The sequence below is a fragment of the Polypterus senegalus genome, chromosome 18, assembly GCF_016835505.1.
Source record: "Polypterus senegalus isolate Bchr_013 chromosome 18, ASM1683550v1, whole genome shotgun sequence".
Classification (NCBI taxonomy): domain Eukaryota; kingdom Metazoa; phylum Chordata; class Cladistia; order Polypteriformes; family Polypteridae; genus Polypterus; species Polypterus senegalus.
The window spans coordinates 15297294-15323519 of NC_053171.1; the positions used below are offsets into that span (position 1 = coordinate 15297294).

The window sequence follows — 26226 nt, forward strand, 5'->3', positions numbered from 1 at the left end:
TACTTAAGACTCCCAGTTCAATGTCAACACCCAGTCATTATTATTATTTGGCTGACGCCTTTATCCAAGATGACTTGCAACATTTGAGATATGCTTGGTTACATTTCTTTTTGTTTGTGTTTACCAGTTCAGGCACTGGCAGGTGAAATGACTTCCTCAGGTCACACAGTTTAAGTAGCGGGATTTGAACCCACAATAAAGATTTTCTTTCAAGATGGCATGAAGCAAAAAATCCTGCATGATAATAAATATAGCAAGGTAGAGTATCTAAGAGGATCCCAGGGCACCTTCATATGTCTAATTATGGTCTGTCTGTGTATCGATGGATGGATGGATGGATGTGTGTGTGTGTGTGGTGTGTGTGGATGTGTGTGTGTGTGTGTGTGGTGATGGACAAAGAAATGCAACACTCAATATGTTAGACTGAAATTTCCACCTTCATTGTTGAAACAACAAACAATTGACAAATCAGAATATTATGACAACAGAACAATGCCAACCGTGGACATGAGCAACAGTTAACTTGCATCTTTCAGCACCTTGTGTGACCTCCTCTTTCAGCCACCACTGCTTGACACATCTATCACAGAGAGCCAGCGAGTCTTAAAATCTCAATTAGGTCAACAAAACCCTCACCTCTCTCCAAAGAATTATTGCTTGCTTAAATAGAATAGAAGTAGGTCAATTTTCTTTTATTTTCGAATGCTATCTCACTGAATTTTTTTTTCATCTAGACAAAAGGAAGTTGTGTGTTTACTGCGGAACACTGGGGCCCACCTTTCCCGTGAAGAGCTAGATGATGTGGGAACGGAACTGTGTAGGTAAGACCAATATCAACTACTATACTGGAGTGTAAGATTTCCTCTGATAAGGTAATCAAAAATATTTCCACATTATGAGATTTGTTTGAAGATTTAGCAATGGTGGAAAAAAATGTGCAACTGTTTGTGTCTATTTGAGGCTTTAGTGAATTGTCTATTATGGGACACTCAGGCTGAAAGTACCCACAAAGGTGGGAAGAAATTAACAAAACCAGGTGGGAGACTTGCTGTGGGCAAGCAAAACGTCAAAACAAGTCAAAGATTCTAGCGATAAGACCCAAAGTCGCAAGCCAATCAGAAGACAAGTTTCTGAGGGTCACCAGCTTGCATGATCACAGGCGCCACACAGCACAACAGCTTAACAGTGCAGGTCAAAAAGGCAAATCTCAGTTTCAACTGTGAAAAGGAGACTTTGTGCTGCAGGTTTGACAGGGCGAGTGGCAGTAAGAAGGCCCAAAACATACCTCCGGGCTACGTCAGAACTACGTTAAAAGAAAAGAACAAGAAAGTACACCTCAAAGCACAGATATGGCCAGCACAATCTCCATACTTAAATCCCATTGAGTTAGCTTGGGATGACGTGGACAGAAGGGTAAAAGGAAAGCAGCCTACAAGGGCAACACATTTGTGGGAACTTCTGCAATAATGTTGGGAAAATCCGTCTGACTAATATTTGAATTCCCTTATAGAAAGGATGCCACGTATGTGTTTGGCTGTTATGTCAGCAAAATCTGGCTACTTTGGGTTATCAAAAATGTGAATACAATTTTGTAAACTTGATGATTCCTTGACTTATTTTTTTATATTGCAATTGTTTGTTTGTTCTATGCCTTGATTGCCTTAAATATAAAGGCATTAAACTGCATACATTTCCATTAAAACTGAGGTGTTCTAATAATAATAATAATTCTTTGCATTTATAAAGCGCTTTTCTCACAACTCAAAGCGGTCAGCAATTGCAGGTTAAGGGCCTTGCTCAAGGGCCCAACAGAGCAGAGTCCCTTTTGGCATTTACGGGATTTGAACCGGCAACCTTCTGATTGCCAGTGCAGATCCCTAGCCTCAGAGCCACCACTCCGCCTAAAGCTTTTGACCTGTAACGTATATCCATACTTCTTCTGTGCCACCTTTAAATCCCAAAGTACTTGAACTCAATCCAAAGGTGCTGATTCTCATCGAACCGTCCACTCAAAATCTGAAGAAAAAAAAGCTTAATGCTCATCTCACACTGACATCACTGTAAGTTAATTATTTTTTTTACCTGAAATGATACTTAGCTTTGGCACTTAAAGATTTATTTATTATTTTATTTACTTGCTTTTTTATTTTCAAATTTTAATGCGATGTTGCAGAGGCGTGTCAACCAAGACAGTCCTACAACATCCAGAGCCTTAAGGAACATCTCACCTATGATGGCTCTGCTTCCTCGTGGAAGTGACCATCATAGGACTTTCTTCAGCTTGACGGCATCCCTCACGTGTCCACCAGCGGGTTGGGGATTGCCCGCCTCAACAATTGATGGGGCGTGGTTGAAGTTCTGCCACAGGGGACTTTGGAAGAGGTTTTTCGTTATGACGGCCCTTCCATTGTGCCTTTTGCTGTTGCCATATCAGGACCCTTCTCTCGTCCACGGGGTAAACCCCAATGCACAGGCTCCAGTGGGGGCAATGTATGCCCACACCTGCTCGGCCTCTCACGGGGCAACTCCAGAGTGGTAGAGAGTCCAGCCCCTCTCAAGGAGATTGGTTCCAGAGTCCAAGCTGTGTGAGGGTGATATTCATTTAGCCGAGGATCAGACCGCCAAGGTATTGATGTGATCATGGTACCACTATTTAAGATGGTGGTGTGCAAACCACATTATTCTAGTTTTGTGATCATACAAGCAAAAAAAAAAACATGTTTTTTGAAAAATAAACAACTTTTGAATAGGGATTTCAATGTGCTATTGTGGGTAATGAATGTGTACTCTTCTTTGGTATCTTCTTGCGGTATGAAGTGGCTACTATCATTATAGTCCACACAGAAAACTATTTTATGACATTGTCTTAGAAACCCTTAGAATATGCAGTTATACACAGACTGTACCGCCCTATATTCCCAAACGAAATAATATTTGTGTTATATAAGCACTTTTCATACACAATAGAACCAATTTATATATGTATTTTGTTTTACTGTACCCATATGTTGTGTGACATATTAAAGTTTTCATTGAGACATAAATAGATTAGGTCCTGTAAAAATCCTCACTCCTGCAGCGCTGGTCAGATGTGAATTATTTTTGCTGATTCCATCTCATTTAAATATGTTCAGTGCTGGGGTGTTAATACAGCCAGAGGTCATGAGAGTGCAGTTGCATTGTATTCTCCTCTGTTTAAAGACAGGTGCCTGTCCCTTTTCTGTCATAATGGATCCCACTGGACTAACTAGTTTGGAGTGAGTCTTGGAATGTAGTTATGCATCATGGTGTTACAGCTTCACGCGTGCTTGAAATATGTGCACTTTAACACGCACCCTGTTTGAGACTTCATAAGTGCGTGCAACACCGAGGCAGTCAAACTGACCTAACAGGCCTACTCGCACTAACCCACACATGATGGGGGTGTAGGGGGGTGGCATTTTCATTCCTGCTTCCTCAAATTGACGTACTTTCTCGGCTTAAAGTAAATCAGCAAAACATTTCCACTTTGTTTTTAATATTTTATTCAGCTTTTAAGTTTGACAGACTGGGGCATTCTTATTTTTTCCTAATAGCTTACTCCTTTTGTTTGGCGTAGGTGTAACCTATGACTATGCCATGGTGCTTCTCCCAGTAAATCAGATGGTCACTTTGAAACAGGTGTCACTTGGAACGTGTCCTTGTGTTTCTCCCAGCGGTTTAGTTGGTGTATTGGACAGGTGTATAACAATCCTGTATCTGATGTGATCTAGTTAGCGCAGGTATAGTTTGAAGGTGCAGCCGTCTACTTTCCTCCAGCTCATGTTTTTCATTTATCTAGTGTTTTCTCTTCTGTTTCTTTCTAAATAAGCTGGCCAATGTAACAAGCTGTCATTCTGAGGTGAATTACTATTTTCCCCTGTAGCAGACATTGTCCATCTAGCCAAGGTATAAGTGGGGGGTGTGTCATCCGCCTCCATCAAACACCTCACCTGGATTGGCCAAGATGTCACTTGAAAGCATGTCCACCTGTTTTTCCAGGAGCTAATATGATCAATTTGGTAAATTGACAGTATGTCACTCTGCATTTCCCATTAGCTCAGCTGTTCAGACTATATGGGCAATAACAGGAAGATGCAGTGCCTTCTTTTCTTTTTTTTTTCTACCAAAGCTAAGCTACTACACTTGTCCAGTTTGTCACTTTGAAGGGTGCCCCTCAGATTCTCCCCGTAGTAGAGCTACTGCATTAAGCCAAGTTATGAATGTAAGACGTGTCATGGAATGTAGTTTATCAGTCTGTTGACCATAAAGAGGTGTCCCCTTGGATCTCTTGAAGTAAAGATGGCCAATCTACTTTGACTTTTCTTTTTTCCTTTCTTTATCCACTTTCCACTGCCCCAACCTCCCCCCAGCCAATTTCTCACACAAATAAGATAAAGGTACGGACGCTGAGAGAGAGAACGTACAATATCGTTATTTTTTAAATTGTTTCCTCAAGATAACGGACTAATTTTATTGAGATCTCGAGAAAACAAAAGGTCTTGTTTTCTCGAAATTATGAAATAACTATCAACTAAATCGGGCTACAAACTCTACGTTTGTGAAATCCATACCTTCTCTGCAAAGAATTATTTGTTTTTTTAAGTCCTTGAAATGATTTTGTTATCATGGCACTGATTTGTGCTTAAAATAGACCTTTTCGGCCGATGTAATGAAGAGCTTCCTGTTTAAACGGGGCTGCGAGACGTGAACTCAGCTCTTCGTCGCACCTCATTTGATTTTTTCCTGCAAACAAATTTTCAAAGCAAACCGTATTCTACGATTCTAATCAGAGTCGGAGTAATAATTATGTTGGCGTGGTTGGATCTGAGATTGGCTAAACTTTAAACAATGACCGTTGTTAATACCCAGCCGTCATTACTCACTTTGCCAATAGATGTCAGAAGGACGGATGCCAAAACCGAACTGCCCAAAAATAGATTTTGACGTACCAAGCAAATGGAGATACGTTCTAAATTACTTAAGTTTCCGGGTTAAGGGTTTAAGTCAGTCGAAGATGTTAGTCCTGGAAAGTACGCCCCACCAAACCAACGTTCCAAAAACCAACCGAACTTACTGTTATCTGCTCGAACCAACATCGACTTACTATACTTGGCCGTCCAGCGGCGTCACTGAAGCATTCGAACATTCTTAGCCAATCATGCAATACTGCGTCCGCGTTTGCCACGTTATGATCTAACTACAGAGGCAGAGTCCCATTGTATGGTTCTAACTTGTATTGACGCGAACACCATACATACGGGGCATTGACGCGAACACCATACATACGGGGCATTGACGCGAACACCATACATACGGGGCATTGACGCGAACACCATACATACGGGGTATTGACGCGAACACCATACATACGGGGTATTGACGCGAACACCATACATACAGATAGTAAGGTTTAATGTTTAGCTTATTGAAGCCACATCCTGTTTGAAATGACAGAGGAGCAGAACTGTATTGATCAGCGTGTCACATTTTTGTTCAATCAAGGGCTGACACAGGCTGAAATATGTTAATGCCTTAGTTTAGAAAATAGTAACGTTAGTGTCCGTCATTTAAGAAGACGGTTAGCAAGGCTTCAGCTGTATTGGCGTCGCAATCTAAGCGAGCCTGATGCCAGGAGCAAAGGTTAAGTTTCATTTTCTCAAGTTTACGATAAAATGATTCCATTATCTCAAGAAAACAAATTTTCGTTCTCTCGACATCTCGAAAAAATTATTCTGTTATCTCGAGGAGACAATTTAAAAAAAAATAATGATATTGCACATCCTCTCTCAGCTTCCGTATAAAGGAAATACTAATCTTTCTGTTTGTTTACAGCCTAGCTTCCACTGGTGACTTGGAAGGCCTCGAGACATGGAATCTGGCAGGGGTCAGCATGGAACATCCCTCTTATGATGGACAGACACCTCTGGATGTGGTAAGTGTTTGTGTCTTGTGAGATAAATGGCTTAGGCTTACATTTGTAAAGTTCTCTGGGTAAACAGACCAAAGCATTTGTACCTTTAATGGTGCCAGCTTGATACTTACAAGATTTAGCATCATTTGTGGATTCTAGAAAATACAAGTTTTTGTGTATGTTTGTGCAATATTGGCAGTAGGACATAACGTGACTTGGATACAGCCATTTAGGTGTATGAGAATGAAAAGTTGTTTTAATCCTTAGGGGGTTTGCTGATCACTGAAATCACAGTGATTCCTTAAACCAGGGGTGTCGAACTCCAGGCCTGGAGGGCCGTAGGCTGCAGGTTTTCATTCTCACCCTTTTCCTAATCTGTGACCAATTTACACTGCTAATTAACTCCTTGTCCCCTCATTTTAATAACCCTGTTTGTAAGGATTCAGTCCTCTGAATTGATTCTTTTCTTCATTAAATGACAGCCAAACAGGAATGAGATGTGAAACGAACCAACAGATGACCAGCTAAACTAGAAATTCAAACTCCAACTAATTTCACTCCAATCACTGTCTTAATGAGAAGCCAATTCTTGCCGTTAATTAAACCCATTATTTAATTCTGTGGCCTCTTACTGCTCTCATTTTGCCACAGCTGTTTTCCAAAACTGTTGATTTTCTGTTTTTTCTAAGAATATCGACAATATGTTGAGAGATCAACCTTACTTAGACCTCCGCTTTTCTTTATTTTCAGATATTGTGTAATGAGAACAGGTGAGCTGGTCACGTGGCGGCTTGTTTTGTGTCTCCTTATTGTTTGGCTGCTCTTCTTCTTTCGACTGCTCTCGTTAGGAGTTGCCACAGCGGATCAACTGCTAATTAAGGAAAAAGAAACAACTAAGGGGTCTGAGTCAAGTTAATTTTAAATTAAGGCAAAAGAAGCTAATTTTCAGCAAAAACTAGTCACTAATTAAAAAGATGCTTAGAATGAAAACCTGCAGCCACTGCAATCCTTCAGGACTGGAGTTTAACACCTGTACCCTAAACAGTAGCCACCCAACCAAGACTGCTAATGTGGTCAGAATCTAATGGCTAAAAGTGCCTAGATTTGAAGTATCACCTAAAGAAAATACGAAGACTTGTGTGGCATGACACCACTCTAAGGAAACCCTTTTATGGGTGTGCAGAATTTGAAAGAGCAAAAAATAAAGGACTTTTCACATTCTGGCAAATGATAGTCAGGTCAGGTTAGGCTGGGGAGCATGCACTGGTACAGCACATTGACACATCCCCATCATATGACGAAACAGCTCGAGAACCCAGTTGGCAACCCCCCCCCAGGCAGACACATAGTCCAGTCGCACCCCCCAGATACCACAGCCAGATGTTATGTGGGCATCTCCTCGGTCTGGTCCAACCACTCGGGTCCTCAATAATTACCCAGATCACCCTTGGGGAATTGGGCCACATGGCCATAGTGCCATAACTGGTGCTCCCTCACAATGTAGGTCATGTGCCTCATTCGGGACTCCTTGAGCAACATAAAGTCAAACCAGCAGGACCCAAGGATTCTCTGAAGAGACACAAGGAGTTCAGTCTTCATCTCAGGTCACTGGACAGCGGCCATGTCTCACAACCATATTGCAAACCAGGAAGCACCAGGACTCTAAAGAAATGGACCTTTGTCCTTTTGCAGAGGTATTGGGAGCACCATACACCTCTTTCCAGCGACATTATGACCCCCCATTGCTCTCCCAATCGGTCTACTGACTTCATAGGATGAGTCACCAGAGAGACGAATGTCATAAACCTCTCGACAAGGTCGACACTCTCTCCGCAGACAGACACACTGCTGATGGCTGTGCCCAAGAGGCCATTAAAGGCCTGGATTGTGGTTTTTAACAGGACCCTCACAAGCTCAGACACTTAGACCCCTCACTCAGTCTCTCAAGAGCCTAAATTGACTCCTATCTGGGGTTCTGATCGGGGCTCTCGAGAGACTGAGCGAGGAGACCCTCCAGGTGATCGTAAAGGTGGGATATTAAAATAACATGGTGACACATTGGTTAGCTAACTGACTCTTGAAAGGATGTTTTATTCATGTAGTTTTTGCATTTTCTTTTTGTTCCGACACTTTTTCTTAACATCTCCTGCTGTAATGTTGTTTAGTGATAGGTGTAAATAACATTTATTCAAATCCTCTCACTTTTTTTCGCATAATTTAAATTTAATTTTTCCTCATCAAACGGCAGATTTTAGTCAAGTGTTTTTCCCAAATGACAGTGACTGATGCTGATTGAAGTTGTACACTTTTGATTTGAATATAGTACCCTGCAGGATAAAATGATCCCAGTTCATATCCCATGTCTGCACAGTGTTACCAGAGAAGGGTCTCAGTGTAAGTCAGGGGTGCACTAACTGTTGTGGTTTGTAGTAAAACACGTTAGACAATGGTGGCCACACTGCCTGGTGAGCTGATCACAGCAGTCTGGTTTAGATACTTATATAGCTGGATTACTAAGAATTACCTGCAAGCATAATTCTTTCAATAAATGTTATTTTGTGAGCTGTCCTTGAAATTGTTGCCAGCTAATCTGGATTGTAAGGAACTTTGCAAAATAAACAATGAAGATCTGACCAGTAAAACAGAAAGTTCAACAGGACAGTAGGCAAGCAAACCTGCCCAGGAGGCCTTGACAAGTTTTACCGGAATTAAGGTATTTGGCAAAAGACCCCACCTACTTGTTCGCATGCTTGTGAAAGAATGAGTAAACAGTTGAGAAGGAATTTTAATAATTGGGGGGAAAGACGTATTGTCATTGCAATCAGACAAATGTTTTATCTGTGGGCCTGGGCACATGACTCAATGGATGAGATTACACCAACTTATGATAAGCAAACAAGAAAGGGCTGGCACCCATGAAGAGGCAAGAAGCGCTGAGAATGTGTATGTTGGGTGCAACATTATACCATTTTTGAATGATAAACCGTGACTTTCTTTGTTGATTTGCAGGCCAGGTCTGCAGGAAATGAAGAAGTGACAGAATTCCTTCTGCAAGCGCACATGTGCAGGGATCAGGTGAGGACACTGGGGAAATTGGCATGCTGTATATGAACGGCATTTCATTTTCAGGATTGGTGTCAGGTGCCTGCTGGTTTCATTATGTTAATACTCGTATCATTTATGTAAATAAATATTACAAATACTGACCCCATTCTTTCCATTGTTTATAATATTAACATCTTTTTCCCTCCTTGTTTCATTGTAATGGATGAGACACTAGCACATTTTCACAATATACAGTTAGCCCCGTAAGTATTTGGACAGTGATACAATTCTCATCATTTTGGATCAGTACACCACCACAGTGGATTTGAAAAGAAGCGATCAAGATGTGATTGAGGTGTAGACTTTCAACTTTAAATGAACTGGTTTAACAAAAAATGTCATTTGAGCCATTTAGAAAAGACAGACATTTTTATATATATTGTCCCCCCAGGGGCTCAAAAGTATTTGGACAAACAAACATATTCATGAATATTATGATCATTTTAAATAGTTGATTGCAAATCCTTCACAGTCAATGACTTCCTGAAGTCTGACCTCATGGCCATCACCAGGTGCTTGGTTTCCACCCTAGTGATGCTTTGCCAGGCCTTTACTGCGGCTCCCTTCTGGTGCTGCTTGTTTGTTGGACTTTCTGTCTTCAGCAAGTGAACTGCATGTCCAGTTGGGTTAAGATGAGTTGATTGACTTGGCCATTGAAGAATATTCCACTTCTTTGCCTTGAAAAACACTTGGTTCACTTTTGCAGAGTGTTTTGGGTTATCGTCCATCTGTACTGCAAAGCTTTGTCCTGTTAGTTTTACAGCATTTGTCTGAATCTGAGCAGACAGCATAGCTCTGTACACTTCAGAGTTCATCCTGCTACTTCTGCTGGCAGTCATATCATCAATAAACACCAGTGACTGACGTCCATTGGCAGCCATGCATGATCAGGCCGTAACACTGCCTCCACCACGTTTCAGAGATGATGTGGTACTCTACAGATCATGAGCCATTCCTTCCCTTCTCCACGCTCATCTCTATTCATCATTCTGGTACATTTTGGTTTGGCCAAAGAAAACTGTTGCAGAACTGGGCTGGCTTCTTAAAAGTATTTTCTGGCACATTCTAATCTGTCTTTCCCATGCTTGAGGATTACCAATGGTTTGCACTTTGTGGTAAACCCTCAGTCTTGAGGGTTGATTGTAGACTTTGGCAATGATATGCTTACCTCCCAGAGAGTGGTCTTTGTTTGGCTAAGTGTCATGAATTGTTTTTTGTTCACAAAAGGAAAGAATTCTGCGCTCATCCAGCAGAGTTGTCTTCCATGGTCGTCCGGGCCTTCTGGTGTTGCTGAGCTCACAAGTGTGTTCCTTATCTTTATGAATGTGTCAGATGTTTGATTTGACCACTCCTGGTGTTTCTGCTTCTCTCTAATTGGTTTGTTTTGTTTTCTCAGCCTAATGGCCTGTTTTTACTTGCATTGGCAGCTTTTTGGACCTCATATTGAGAGTTCACAGTGACAGCTTCCAAATGTAAATTCCACACTTGGAATCAACTCCAGACCTTCTACCTTCTTAATAGTTAATGAAATAATGAGGGATCTGCTCACACCTGGCTGTGGAACAGCGTGTCAGTCAATTGTCCAAATACTGTTGAGCCCCTGGAAATAAGGGGACCATGTGCAAAAATGGCTGTCATTCCTAAATGGCTCATAACGATATTTTTGTTAAACCTTTGGAATTAATGCTGAAAGTCTACACTTCAATCATTTAGTCATTTCACATCCATTGTGGTGGTGTAAGGAGCCAAAATTATGAAAATTGTGTCACTGTGAACTGTAAATGTTCAAACCAATCCGTCTCTTTAATTGTTTTAGTATTTTAGAGCTGACCTTTACATTATTTCAATATTACCAGAATTTAGCTTGTCCTGTTTCATTTTTTTTTTTCAATTTTAGCGACACCAGTTATTCGTGTTATTTGTAATATGTAATGTTTATTCCAACTTTAGTATTTTTATATTAAAACCCATAGCCTGTCACTTTTAGTTCTTTTTTCAACTACAGGATGAGCCAAAATGAAGTCCTACATTTCTGAAGGTCATTGCGTGAGGTAGAGACAGCCGAGTGGGTTGGGGTGGGGGGTCCTTTGATAGGCGATCCCTTGTAGTTTTCAGTTCCTAACATGCCTTGGTCCGGTGCACACCATGCTTTCGCTGTCAAAGCATTCTCCTCCTCCTAATGGTGACATCCCAAATGGGAAAACAATTCTTCAGTCGGTGGCTAAATTTAGACAGACGGGTACAGCATTGAACAGGAAATGTCCAGGCCGTCCTCGAACTGTATGAACACCTGAAAACATCCAAGCTGTAAGGGCATCAGTGTTGCAGTCTCCTAGCCGTTCAGTGCGCTTCTGCCTTAGGCATTTCCAACATGTCTCAAATTTTACATGAAGACCTTCATTTCCCTGTGTTGGGCTGGCGCCCTGCCCGGGATTTGTTCCTGCCTTGTGCCCTGTGTTGGCTGGGATTGGCTCCTGAAGACCCCCGTGACCCTGTGTTAGGATGTAGCGGGTTGGATAATGACTGACTGACTGACCTTATTTCCATCCCTACAAAATGATGGTAGTGCTGGAACTCACTGAGAGAGACTGGGAGAGCCGTAGAGAGTTGTGGGCGGACATTCTGCAAAGCGTTCATCGAGAGGCCATCGTCATGTGCAGCGACGAGGCACATTTCCATTTGAATGGTTGTGTAAATAAGCAAAGCTTTCACTATTGGTCTGAAACCAACCCTCGTGAACTTCATCAGAGACCCCTGCACAGTGAGCACACATGTTACAGTTTGGTGCGCCATTGCAGAATTTGGCATTGTAAGCCCTTATTTTTTTGAGGAGTGGGGAGCAACTGTCCCTGTCACTTCAGAACGTTACATTAAAATGCTAGAAAGCTTTTTGTGGCCCCAAATGGAAGAAAAGGATGTGGTGGTTTCAACAAGATGGAGCAACAACTCATATGGTGCGGAGATCCATGCCATTTTTGTGTGAGGTGTTTCTGGGGAAGCTGATCAGCCTGTGCGGTGATGTCGGGTGGCCTTCACGTTCACCTGATCTCGCTCTGTGCGATTTCTTCTCAAGTCAAAGGTCTACACACACCGACCTCAAAACCTTGAAGCCCTCAAGGGCGCTATTCGCCACAAAATGGCTGAACGAATCATGCGAGCGTTCCAAAATCATCTCGAAGAGTGTATCGCTAATGATGGCCACCACCTTGAAGACATAATTTTTAAAACACAGTGAAAAAAATCTGTTTTGTATACCTTTTTTGTGTCGTAATGAAATTTATTTTATCTTGTAGTGTTTTGTAGAATAAAGGTTTGAGATGTAGTTCTGCTTTTTTGCTCACCTTGTGTTAAGATCAAAAGCATCTCCCTTTTACTTATTATATCAAAGCTGATCCAGTTTCATTGTTTCAATAATATAATGTCATATCTTCAAACCTGCTTAGTCCAATTCAGGTTGTAGGAGGCAAAGCACATCCGGGTACGAGTGGGTGCAAGGCAGGAGACGGCCCTGGACAGGGTGTCAGTTGATCACTGGGCCCACTTACGCACATTCTCATAATTTAGTCATAAATGTGGACATAACATTTCACATCACGGTAGACATGGGAGGTCTGCCTAAAGAATTGAAATTGGCCATGCAAACACAATGACATCTTCTCACTCGGATCTCGGGAGTCGTTTCTTTCTTCCTCACACACTCAGGTAGTCACCATTTCAGCCAGGAGGTCAAAAGATGCCCAATATTTTCAGCTTATTAACTGTTTCATATCTGTTTAAACATTGCAGAGTGTCAACTTTGTTGAAGTCAGCTGTAGCAAGAGATCCTGAACATCTGCACCTGGAGAAGAGGAACACGATTGCTTCATTGCGAAGGCTGCTGTCACCTATAATACAATCGGAACAATGTCTGCTATCTAAGCAAGTTTACCATCGCCATAGCTGCTCCCTGATCCTGTGTCCTCAATTAGGAACTACTTTGCACATTTACTACACAAGACTGACTCGCAACAAAGAGAACACAGCTCACATCATTAAGCAAATGCGAGAAACTAAACTCAATTCCTTGCACGGTGATTTTATTTTACTCTATTTTAAAAGTGTTATTTTATTTCTCTTGAAGTTGTTGATACATGTGGATTTATTAATACAGAAGCAAAGTATTTATTGCACAGTTTTACTGTATATATGGGTAGTGATGTTGTTACGTATGTCAGTTGTTTCCTTCACCAGTTGGTTTGTTTTCCTGATTTTTGCTCTCATTGAAGTCAGTAGTGCCCAGAGTCCTGGCATCTGGCTTTTCCCAGGGTACATTCTGTAAGGTACTGGCATTCTCCTCTTATGTTCTTCTGCTTGGCTGTACAGATCAACCTCTATTGCCCATCTAAGTGTAGGGATGCACCACAACATACCAGCCTCTGCTCCAAGGTGTCGTCCTGACTTCTACCAGACATTTGTTCAGGATAAGCTCTGGAAGCCAATTGAGTCCTACTGAGACAAACGTGCCCACGTCTTTAGTAAGCTTGAATCTCTGCTATTCTATTTATACAGAACTTGTCACGTAACTTTTCCTTTTTATGTTGATTTTTCAATCATTTCTGAGTTCTTTATAGTCGGGTGATGTACCGTGTTGGCCATTATGGATGCAATGAGAAGTGAAGCTTCTGTTGGCAAACTGAACAGATTATAATGTGCAGGCTTTCAAGGCAACTCAGGCCCCTTCTTCTTGTAGTACAGAAGCTGGAGTTCCCTGTGTTTATATATGCAGCACCATAGGAAAGAAACAAAAGCTTTAAGTGGCTTATCTTCAATGTTTAAAATTCATACAACTACTACAGGGAGATTCACTTGAAAGAGGCCCCAAATATTCTGTAATAACTCTCGCTAGGATGAAGCAATCTGAATGAAACAACGTGCACTGTGCTCCTCAATACACCTAAAGGTAGGTGCCGGACAGCCGTCGTAATGTTTAACCTCCGTTTCCAACTTCTGGGTGCATACCGGCTGTACCCCTTCACTTGGTCACTCGACTTCTCATCAGGATGGTGGTGTACAGTATTGAGCAGAGCGTCTTCATGGTGCGAACCTATCGGGTCACCAATTCGTTTAAGTGACTTCGGAATCACTTGGATGATCATGAGCTAACGGAAGGTTACTTCCAGGAAGATGGAGCAACGTGTCACACATCGGCAAGGAGCATGGCAGAAATGGAGTCCTTCTTTGGCCACCACGGTCACCAGATCTGACACCACCAGACTTCTTCCTTTGGGGTCTGCTCAAAGGAAAAGTCTATCGGAACAAGCCTCGCACTGTGGAAGATTTGAAGGAAAACATCCAACGTGAAATTCCTGCTATTCCAAATGTGACGTTTGCCGATACGTTCAGGAACATGGGGAGCCTTGTCAAAATGTGTCAGGCAGGAAATGGAGACAATCGATTACACACACGTCAAGGTATAAAGCATATTTTTTTGGTTCATATTGCTTCATCCTAACAGGCGTTACAACAGAATATTCGGGGCATCTTTCGAGTGTACATCTTGCCTGAGCCACCTTGAAAGCTTGGATATTAGAATCTGTTCAGTTAGCCAATGGAAGGCGTCATTTTGCTCCACTTCTCGTTGAGTTCTTTATACAGAGAATGTTTTTCTGTGGCATATATGCCACTAGTATTTCCATATGTGTACCATTTCTTTCTGTTTGCCTCCTTATTTATTGCAGTATTTCATATGTGACAAATACAGTGGTGACAATTCCTGCCCTGTCTGTATAGTACATTTTAGGGTCAACACCTTACGCCATCTGTATTAGCTTTTTTTCCTTGAGAAGATATAAACATCAATTCTTATCCTTGTTATAATACACATTACTACAGTGGAATGTTCTAACGCAGTGAATATCAGATATTGGTATCCATTGTTATTCTGTACATAGTATAAATTATCAGGTTATATTGCACAGTTATGGCAGTTATCAGTATATATATATTTTTACCCCCTATAACATTTACATTATATTTGTTTTCCTATCTCTAATTAAGACCGGTATCATTTTATGCATCACAGCACAGCAGAACAGATTGATTCTTATCCAATATATATAGTATTTATTACTATAGTGTTATATCCTATCAAGAAGTATCTGTGTGATTTATTTATTTTCATTTTGAATGTAATACATTACAGTTTGATAGTGTATACTATCATTCAGTACAAGTTCTTCTATCATTTACTTTCCCGTCTGTCATAATTATCACTATCAGTTCTCGTCCCGTGCAGTATGTTGTATATGCCACAATAATGTGTTGTCCTATCCTGATAAATAAGTATCAATTCTTCTCTGGCACAGTATTTCTGGTTACAATGCAGTTAACGTGAATTCCTTTAGCATACATTGCTATAATGAGATGACATATTCCAGTCACTTTTTCCCATGGCAAGTTTGCATTATTATGATGTTCCGCCCTGTCAAGGTGAATATCAGTGTCCAGTCTTTTTCCACTTTTCATTTACATGAATACAATTTCCTTACACACACTTAGAAAGTGTAATGATCAACTATTGAGCCATGCAGTGTGTAGAATATGTAAAATGTAGTGTTCATTATATTATCATGATACATATAATTTACAAACCTTCTCCACGGTGTGGTGTTACAACATTGTGATGGATTGCCCATCAGGACAAAGGGGTTCCTCTTCTTTCCTTTCAAGTCAGAATCACAGAATCATTTCACGTGCTTTCTGAATAAGCACCAAGCCCCCCTTATACAGTATATATAAAGCACAATGACTATTGTACAGTAGAGCTGGATGGTGCCCTCATTAAAGGCGACTTACAAGTTCAATAGCTTTCATACTTTTTATTTTATACACAGATGAAGTAAAGCAGGTTAAGTGACTTGCCTGGGGGTCACGCAGTCAAAGATGAGACCTGAACGGTCAAACTTGTGGTTTTTAAGTTCCCTGCCGCACAATCGATTGTACTGTCTGTTGCTCTTCCGTTGGTATAAGTAACGGTGTGATCTGCTGTATCAGTCTCAATTCTTACTCTGCTTGTTGTATTCATTTCCCAAATGTGCAATCCCATCGTGATAAGTATCATTATTGATTTGTGTCCCATGTGCAGTGTTACTAAAATCTGATTGATGTCCTGTCACACTAAATGAGCGTCCGCTTCTTCTCCATCCCATTAGCATCATATTCTCTTCTTATCTGTAATAAATGTATGTTCTCATCACGTATGCTGTGTAGCATAGATCCGTTATTATTGTATATCTGGTTGACACCTTAATATGAGACAACTTATTGTACAAGTGTTTTTTTATATATATATATATATTTTTTTTTTCGATGTTGTCTGAATAGATATCAACACTAATTCTAGCCCTGCATATATAAAGCACAATTACTGTTGCAGTTCTAAGGTGACTAACAAGTTGCAGATGGAGGGCTAAGTGACATGCGAAGGGTCACCGGAGGACATTGAACTGGCAACCTTATAATGTAGAATCGGTTTTTGGTTCCTGTCCCATATGCTGTATGAGTTCCCATTCCACTTGCACCAGCAACACTCTTGATTCCTTATTTATTCCAACTACAGAGCCCTCCATAATGTTTGGGACAAGGACACATTTGTCTTTGATGTACTCCTCTGCTCTACAATTTAAAATTACAATCAAACAATTCAGTCATGTTTAAAGTTTCATGTGAGGGGATTTGTCTGCGGTGGGCTGCCACCCTGCCTGGGGTTTGTTTCCTGCCTTGCGCTCAGTGTTGGCTGGGATTGGCTCCAGCAGACCCCCGTGACCCTGTAGTTAGGATATAGCGGGTTGGATAATGGATGGTGGATGGGATTTGCAGACATTTTGGTCACACGACACTTTTTCTTAAGGGTCTCCCCCATTTCAATGTTTGGCACACAGCAATGGCAGGTTTGTTAAATCCGTTGTCGTGTATCTCTCACATACAGTGACTGCTTGACGTCTGTGATTCATTGACATCAGCAGGTGCTGCTTTGCCAAGCCTCTCGTGCAACCGTCTTCAGCCCCTGCATGTTTTGGGGGGCTTTTCTGCATAAGTTTTCTCTTCAGCATATGGAGGGTCTGCTCAGTTGGACTGAAACTGGGTGACTGGCTTGGCCATTCAAGAATTTTCCATTTTTTAGCTTTGACAAACTCCTGTGTTGCCTCAGCAGCATGTTTGGCTCATTGTCTTGTAGGGTGAAGCGCCGTCCAGTGAGTTTGGAGGCCTATACTGGAACTTGAACAGATGAGATGTTTCTCCACACCTCAGAATTCACTGTGCCACTGCTGTCAGCAGTTCCATCATCAATTAAAAGAAGTGTGCCAGGACCTGTGGCAGCCATACATGCCCAAGCCATAACACCCGCAGCCCCGCCATGTTTAACAGATGAGGGTGGTCTGCTTTGGATCTTGTTCAGTTCCTTTTAGTCTCCACACACTGCTCTTGTCATCGTTCTCTCATCTGTCCACAAGACCTTTTCCCAGAATTCTGCAGGCTCACAAACTGTAATCTGGCCCTCCTGTTTGTCTGCTTTACATCTTGCAGTGAGTCTTCTGTGTTTCTGTTCATGAAGTCTTCTGCTGGTGGCGATCTGCGTGGCATCTCACCGTGATGTCTCTCCATTGATGGATTAAAGGCCACATGACCGTCATCATCAAGTTCTTCCATGTGACCCCTGAAAACCATGAGGACTGATTGAGATCATTGATGTTAGGTAGAAGGCCTAGAGGGGGCTGGGTGGTCTTGTGGCCTCAGGACCCCTGCAGATTTTTTTTTTTTTCTCCAGCCGTCTGGAGTTTTTTTTTTCTGTCCTCCCTGGCCATCAGACCATACTTTTATTTAATGTTACTTAGTGTTCCCGAATTTTAATTCTTATTTATTTTGTCTTTTTTCTCTTTCTTCATCATGTAAAGCACTATACTTAGATTATTTGTATGAAAATATGCTATAGAAATAAATGTTGTTGTAGTCGTCTCTGCCACGTCCACATCGGCCCCCTGAAGACTGTGTATGAGTTGTCAGGCATTTGGGGGCTTTTTCTTGACCACAGTGAGGATTCTCCCGTCATCAGCAGTGGTGGTCTTCCTTGGCCTACCAGTCCCTTTGTGATTACTGAGCTCACCAGTGTGATCTTCTTTCTTCTTCATGATATTCCAGACATCGATTTCGGTCATCCTAAGGTGTTATTATTTGTCTCTAGTGGTTTTATTCTTGTTCTTCAGCCTCACGATGGCTTCTTTGACTTTCATTGGCACAGCTCTCACCCTCATGTTGAACAATGACGACTACAGACTCCAAAGGGTAGAAACTGGCCAAGCTCTTAGGAAGCCATGAAACCCACCTGAGGAATCACAAACATCTATGACGCCAAACATTATGGTGCCCTGAAAAAGTGTGTGTGTGTTTAGAAAAGTGTTGTGTCTCCGAAATGTCTGCAAATCCCCTCCTATGAAAGTCTGCAGTGTGCACTTTAATCACGATGGCTGAATCCATCCATCCATCCATCATCCAACCCGCTATATCCTAACTACAAGGTCACGAGGGTCTGCTGGAGCCAATCCCAGCCAACACAGGGCGCAAGGCAGGAAACAAACCCCAGGCAGGGCGCCAGCCCACCACAGGGCACACACTAGGGACAATTTAGAATCGCCAATGGCTGAATTGTTTGATTGTAATTTTTAAACTGTTGAGCAGAGGAGGAAATCAAGGAATAAATGTGTCTTTGTCCCCAAACATTCTGGACGGCTCTGTATTTCACGTTGTATTGCAGGTGCCGCTGATGTCCGCTCCTTTCGTTGTCGACGTGACTCTCATGTCCTTCCTCGCCTTCATCAGTGTCGGCTCTTGACCCTCCTGACCACACAGCTCTGTTAAATCACGCGTGTTGCTTTGAGTGTTCACAGTCACGTCATTTACAGGCTGCCATTCATACAAGTCACGGTTTGTTTGTTTCTTGTCCCATTTCTCTTTCATATTATTGCTATTTCTCTTCTTTCTGTACTGTTCCTGTAATTTGTGTGCAGTCTGAATTCACGTAATGTTTTTGTTTCAGTTACATGTTTTTAACCTTAATTAAATCTCTCGTGTGCTATAATTCATTGTGATGACGCCTTGCTCCTCCATTATCAGTCTTGTATTCTAACTTTAGTGTTTTTCTGCTTCATTTCCCCTCTGTAATGCACTTTTAAGACGTATCATCTCACAGGCGGTCAACGGGTAAAACAATAACTAACTAACTAACTAAATAAATAACTAACGGCCCCTAAACCAACACCCAAGGTGGGCTGAGTCTGTCACTTCTGGCTTTATGATGGAGTCGGGGAAACTTGCCACCCTCCGGGCTTTTACAATGTCTGTGGTGCTTTAGATGTTAAATGTCTCCCTGTACAGTGAAGTTTAAAGTTAACGATGAGGGTCTTACTCTAATAAGAAGAAGAAGAAGAATTCTTTATAGCTCTTTTCTCGCTACTCGAAGTGCTTTTCACAGCGAGTAGGGAGCCACTTCAACCACCACTAATGGGTGGCATCCATCTGGGTGATGTGAGGGCAGCCATTTTGGTGCCAGTATGCTCAACCCACATGAGCTGTTAGGTGGTCAAGTGAGAGAGGGGGGGTCAGAATGACCAGGCCATGGTGGGCAATTTAGTAAGGATACACCCTGCTCTTTACAAAGGATGCCCAGGGATCTTTTATGACCACAGATAGTCAGGACCTCGGTTTACATCTCATTCAAAGGACGGCGCCATGTTTACAGCATTGAGTGGGCATTGCGATCCTCATTCAGACCACAGGGTATGTGCCCCCTGCTGGCCCCACAATTGACTTTCATTACATTTTTTTTTTCACCTTTTGCATTGAGTGCCATTTTTGCTGTACACCCAGTTCTCATTATTATGCCCTCTGCCCACATAGCCTTTCATTTACACATTGGCACAAGAAGCCTATTGGCATGTTGTTATTTGATATTTTCACTTTGGCAATGGGTGCCATTTACTCTCCAACTCTGCCCTCTGTATTCACACTGCCAAGGAAAGCCTGCCATAACCCCCTCCATTTAGATGTTCGCATGAGGGGCCAATGGACCTATGCCACGCAATTCAAACTGTAATGCCACCTTTTTCCACATTGGCACAGAAGGCCATGCAATGCCCAATTTAACCTGCTGTGGCACTTTTTTCCCCTAGTTTGGCAATGGGTGCCATTTTTGGCCCACACTCGGTTTTGACATTGTGCCCACTCTACCCCCCAACTGCCCTTTATTTACATATTGGCACAACAAGGCTGTTGTCTTTCTCTTTGCCATCTTTTTACACACTAAGACTGACGGACATGTAGAACGCACTTCAAGCTGTAATGCCATTTTGTCATTTTAGCTGGGGGCACAATTTATACCCGTACCCAGTTACATCCTCTGCACCCCCACTGCCGTTTAAGTTGAGCATGTTGATGGTTCATAATGCCACGTTTTCGTACAATGGCATGACAGCCCCACCTAAGTTTATGACGCCACCCGTCATGCCAACTGTACAAACTAGCAGCGAAATGCCAACATCCGGCACTTGTGCCAGCTTGCCCTCCCTACGCTTCACAAAAATAAATGTCTGTGTGACATAAAGAGGAGACGTTAAAAAAATTAAAATGTCTGCCCATGTTAGAAGAAGCCCCCGAAACGCCCCCTAGGACCACGGCAGCCTCTAGTCCGTCATCAGCATCGTCTAGCAGGCGGGTGGCAGGAAACAATGGAGCTAAAAATAGCTCGGCTTGGCCAACGCCTGCTGGCATAAAGTCAAACCCGCCGAGTGAGGGCGGACGGAGATTCGGGCGGCTCTTGGGTTGTTACTTTTGCGCATGCGCTCCCCTATTGCGCGTGCCCGAAGGACTGGACGAGACAAGAAGTAGCGGGCACTCCATGCTGTCCCGACAGCTCACGGCTGACCCCGAATTAACACCCGGCCCTTCATCACCGTCATCCTCAGTTCGTAGTAGTCGAGGCGCTGGACCTCAAACCACAGCGATGTCAGTTCAGTCCTCGCGGCTGTGACTCGCCAACCGTAAAGGATTCACAATTAAAGAGACTTTAGGAGCGCATCGTGGATGAAAGCGCCATAACACACAGGAGGGAGAGGGCGGCCCCCGCCACTTCTCTCCCAGTGGCCCAATGGCTTCTAGCACACCAGAAGCGGGCAACTCCTTCGGAATAGCCGACCAGTATTAGGCGGTGCATCCCGGTGGCCACTGGACTTTAAACCTGCTTGGGGCTCACGGGGTCTCTCAGGACCAGTCCCTAAACGTGTGCGTGCGACAGCTCTCCGTCCTGAGGGTGCTATTCAGTGTAGAGTGGCGCTACATAAAGTAAAAGGCGGCAGTCTGGCCGATTAGAAGAGCTGCCGAAAATAAAAATTGCAGGTTAGATCAATAAAAAGGCGCTATATAAAATAAACGTTGCTTGTTTGTCTGATTAGAAAGGCGCTATATAAAATATGTTTCTAATTTGGCTGATGAGAAGCCCTGTATGAAATAAAAGCTGATGCTTGCCTCATAATAAAGACGCTCTATTTAAATCAGTTTTGCTGTCTGACAAGAACGACCCCACATACAATGACAGTTACTCGTCTGACTGAGTAGAAAGGCGCCATATCAAGTAAAGGAGGCTTCTTTAATTAGAAACAAGTAGTTCGCGTTTGGTCTGATGAGAAAGGCACTGCATAAAAGAAAATGTGCATGGCTGTTTTTTGAGAAAGGCGCTATATCATATAAGCTGTTGCAGTTTGTGTGATAAGAAGGGCGCTCTATAGAAATGGCTCTTGTTTGACTGACTAGGAAGACACTAAATAAAATAAAAGTTATACATTTGTCTGATTAGAAGCAGTGTAAAAAATGAAAGCTGATGTTTGCCTAATAATAAAGGGACAGTCCTATAAAATAAACTTTGGTGTCTGAAACTACACTCCATACAAAATAAAAAGATGCTTGTCTATCTGATTAGAAAGGCACTATATAGATTTGGTTGCCTTTTGTCTGATGATAAGGGCCCGTTATGAAAGTTGCCCGTTTGATTAGAAAGGCGCCGTGTGAATTTAAAGTGTCCTGTTGGTCTAATAATCAAGGCGCTATATAAAAGAAACTTTGATTTTCATTTGATAAGAAAGGCGCTATATAGAAGGGTGTGCTTTTTGTCTGATGAGAAAGGGGTTTTATAAAAGCTGCCTGTTTGATTAGAAAACAGTGGTGTTCTCACCTGATTGGAAAGGCGCTATATAAAATAAAGGTTGCTAGTTGAAGCGCTGTAATTTTTGCCTAATAATAAAGCAGCTCTGATGTCTAATATAAAAAGTGCTATATAAATTTGTTTGCCTTTTGTCTGTTGATAAAGGACCTTTATGAAAGTTGCCCGTTTGATTAGAAAGGTGCTGTGTGAATTGAAAGTGTCCTGTTGGTCTAATAATCAAGGCGCTATATAAAAGAAAGTTTGCTTTTTGTTTGATGAGAAAGGCGCTATATAAAAAGGATTGCTTTTCTGACCGATTAGAGACACACTGTGTAAAACGAGGGCTGCTTGTCCGCTCCATAAGAAAGGCACTATATAAAGAACGGCTTTCTCGTATGTCCGATTATCAAGGCGCTATATAAACGTCTCTCTGTTTTGAATGGCATTGAATAAAACGAAGAGGACTTGTTTGCCCAGTAAGAAAGACGCCCTATAAAGCAAAATGCCGTTCATTTCAATGTGCCCAGTGACCTCGGTCGTCCGCCTACAGGTGGAGCCCCCTCACCAGTTCACTTCGGTGCTTTCCAGGCTGGTGGAGGAGGAGTGCCACCTCGCCAGGGTTCAAGAGCAAACTTAAAAGTGAAAGTCCAGCCATCCATTGACTGCTGCTGATGCTGGCAGCACTTGGCATGAGACCACTGCCAAGCACTCCATGGTGGGCACTTTGGCTTAGCCATTCACTTGTCTGCTGTGCCCTTCCGCCAGCCCATTCAATGCTGGGATTTCGTGGAGCATGAAAGCTGACGTCTCCACTGGGACCCCTCAGCCGTCTCTCTGTGCAGGTCCAACATGGGCATGTGGCGCAGTCTTTACTTTATATAGCGCCTTCCAACAGTCACATAAACAGAAGGCGATGGGCTCTTTGGAATGGTCTGAAAATCGAGCCGCTCCACAGACTGGCACATCCAGCATTGCTGTGCCGGGTTGTCCACGTGCAGTTGGCATGTCCTCTCTGTGTCTCCTGCCACTCCCACCGCTGTGCCACTTAAGTTAATTGGCACATCCAAATGGGTCCATTGCACAAGTGGCCTTTCATCCAAAGCTGCAGCCCCTCTTATTGGCTTAGGTGGGTTTAACGATGTGATGCTATGTAAAAATCCAGCTAAGTGTTTAAAGTGAGGGGCTAGAGGTCAGGTTAAGGGGAGTGGCCGCCTCTGAAGTGGGCGTGGCTTCCTGTGACTAATTATAAATGCAGCTGCCTGTCATTTTAATTTGAGGAGAGGAGTGGGTGTGTCTTTAGAGCAAAACTGAATTGGGTGGGTGGAGCTTATCACAGAAAATGGGTGGAGCTTTGTGCATTTTGGTTCTGGGGTCCCCCTTGAGGGAAGTGGGCAAGTAGAATGGGGGCAGCAGAAATTCTTTGTGTGTGTGCCATCACCTACCTCGCCACTGTGGTGGGGGTTTACACCCCAGACCACCCACTGTAGGGAGTTTGCACGTTCTCCCCGTGCCTACATGAACTTCGTCCCACCAGCCACGCATGTGAGGCCGACCGGAGATTCTGATGGCACCTTACATGGGCTGGCGACCCCAACAACACCATGCCGGAGTCAACAGATTTGGAAACCGAAGGAGTGAAGTGGGCCTTCTATCATTTTTACTTCAGTGGTCCCCCTTAAGGAGTTAGATCAGAAAAGAGGTAAGATGGTGGAAAAGGAGTCACCTGCAAATCTAGCGGCTGAAGCTGCACAAGCACTGTGTGGGCCGTATTTCTGGGGGTCTTCCATACGGAGGAGTGTGAATGTGACATGTGATGTGGATGGGGAGCTGGACTGGAAGCCAAAATTCTTGAGAGACAGTGGGTGTGGTTTATGCTAATTTTAACTGTGATGGACTGGGCCACATGACCGATTCTGCTTGGGTAAGTTCCACCCCCTCTGTCTCTGGTCAGAACATGGAGATGGATGGTGTGACCCTGACCTGCGTTTGGTCTTTGATCCCCCCCTTTGCGGCTGTCACATACAGTAAGATTGAGGGTTGGAAGTGAGGCTTCTGATGCAGACCCCATTACTGAGTCGAATTTACAGGAACCACTGACCCCCCCAAATCAAGACGCTGCTCATAATTACTATGCACGACTCTCATTGTGAGTGGGACTTTCATTAGATTAGCCCTTTATGCAGGGTGGTCCCCATTTTACCCCATGCTGTGCAGACGACCTCTGCTGATGTTGGCTTCCCTTGGATGGTCCTGCCCTGCTTCTGTTCTTGGACCCCCGCTTGAGAGAGCCCACCTTGGAGATAGGATGAACGTGAGGCTTCTGATGTGGAACCCATCAGCGTCTGCTTTATACAAACCACTGACCCAAAGATAACATCTCACAGTCCCCCCGCCGTGCTACTCTGTGTCCCACCTTATAGGTGGGCAGGCCTTTCATTAGGATGGTGCCCCCTGTCAGGGTGGTCTCCCCCAAGCTGTTAACTTGAGGGTCCACCAGCTGAGGTGGTCCTCTCTTCAGATCGCTGAATTGGCTTCTAGTTGCAGCACAAATGAAGTTCAAGTCCTTGTTGCTTTGCCTACGGCGTAGTCAGTGCGCCCCTCGACCACTCAGGTGTGCTGATGGATGGCGTCTGGTGACCTCATGGTGTCAAATCTCAACTCGGATTCTTTTCAAGTGTGGTACGAGCTGCCCACCCCCTCACGATGTTCTGACACCCCCCCAATGTGCTGAAGAAACACCTGAAGACTCTTTACTGTGGTGAACTTCTGTCTAACTGCTCTTGGCTCTTTGGTTTTTTATAGTCGCTTGTAATTGCTGATCAATTGTGTCACCGTGTCCTGTCACACTTGCTCCTGGACAGTCCCCTCGCGCTGAGGTTTACTCGGTTATGTTGACCTTCTTTGTCAGTCGCTTTGGATTAAAGCATCTGCTATGCAAATAAATTCAAATGTAATTGAAGGCTCCGCCTACTGTGGCTCTCCTTTGAAAATGGATGGATGGTGTGACCCTGATCTGCTTTTGTTCTTGGACCCCCTGCTTGAGAGAGCCCACCTTAGGGGTTAGGATGGAGGGGAGGCGCCAAACAAGGAGGCCATTAGCGTCTGCTTTATACAAACATTTAACCCAATAATAACTGCACTGGTGCCTCCTTCTCAGTTGTCCCCGCCTTCAACTCCACGCTGTTCACTTAGGCTCCACCCACTGCAGCTCACCTTTGGATCAAGCAGGTCAGAAAGTGGCTGGGTGGTCCGTTTCTTTTCTTGGATCCCCTTTGAGTCTGTCAGGTGCAGTACAGTTTAGGGTGGGGATGGCGGTGAGGCGTCTGACGTGGAGCCCATGAGCGTCAGCTTTATACAAACCATTGAGCCAATAATGAAGGTGCTGGTGCCTCATTCTCAGATGTCCCCGCCTTACTGTTCACTTAGGCTCCACCCACTTTGGCTCAGCATTGGATCAAGGAGTTCTGAGAATGGAAGGGGGGCTAAATAAATGAATGATCTGTTTTCATTCTAAGATCTGGCTTGAGACCGCCAGGCACTTAAAGGTGTCGGGTTGAGGAGCAGGTGGGGTTTCTCATGTGGTTAGCGTCTGCTGCATGCAAACCATCGACCCCCCAGTAACGCCCTTTGAACCCCAGCACTGCTCCTAGTTTGGTGCTTCCTTAATTTCATTTTGTGAGTGGGCCTTTCATTAGACTGGTGCCTCCTTCTCAGTTGTCCCCGCCTTCAACTCCACGCTGTTCACTTAGGCTCCACCCACTGCAGCTCACCTTTGGATCAAGCAGGTCAGAAAGTGGATGGGTGGTCCGCTTGGACCCCTGCTTGAGAGAGCCTGGATCCCCTTTGAGTCTGTCAGGTGCAGTACAGTTTAGGCAGGTGGGGATGGCGCTTCTTCCTGGATGAGGCATCTGTTTAGGGTGGGGATGGCGGTGAGGCATCTGACGTGGAGCCCATTAGTGTC

At 43.5% G+C, this 26226-nt stretch overlaps 1 protein-coding gene across 1 annotated transcript in view; it reads left to right on the plus strand.

The window, feature by feature from the left end:
• Positions 1-13217, plus strand: part of aspg (asparaginase homolog (S. cerevisiae)) — a 152059-nt gene extending 138842 nt beyond the window's left edge. The window contains exons 14-17 of the mRNA XM_039741427.1: positions 735-821; positions 5854-5953; positions 8942-9007; positions 12824-13217. Coding sequence (XP_039597361.1) covers positions 735-821; positions 5854-5953; positions 8942-9007; positions 12824-12865 — 295 coding nt within the window. The 3' untranslated portion in view covers positions 12866-13217. The remainder of the gene's footprint in view (positions 1-734; positions 822-5853; positions 5954-8941; positions 9008-12823) is intronic.
• The last annotated feature ends 13009 nt before the right edge of the window (positions 13218-26226 follow it).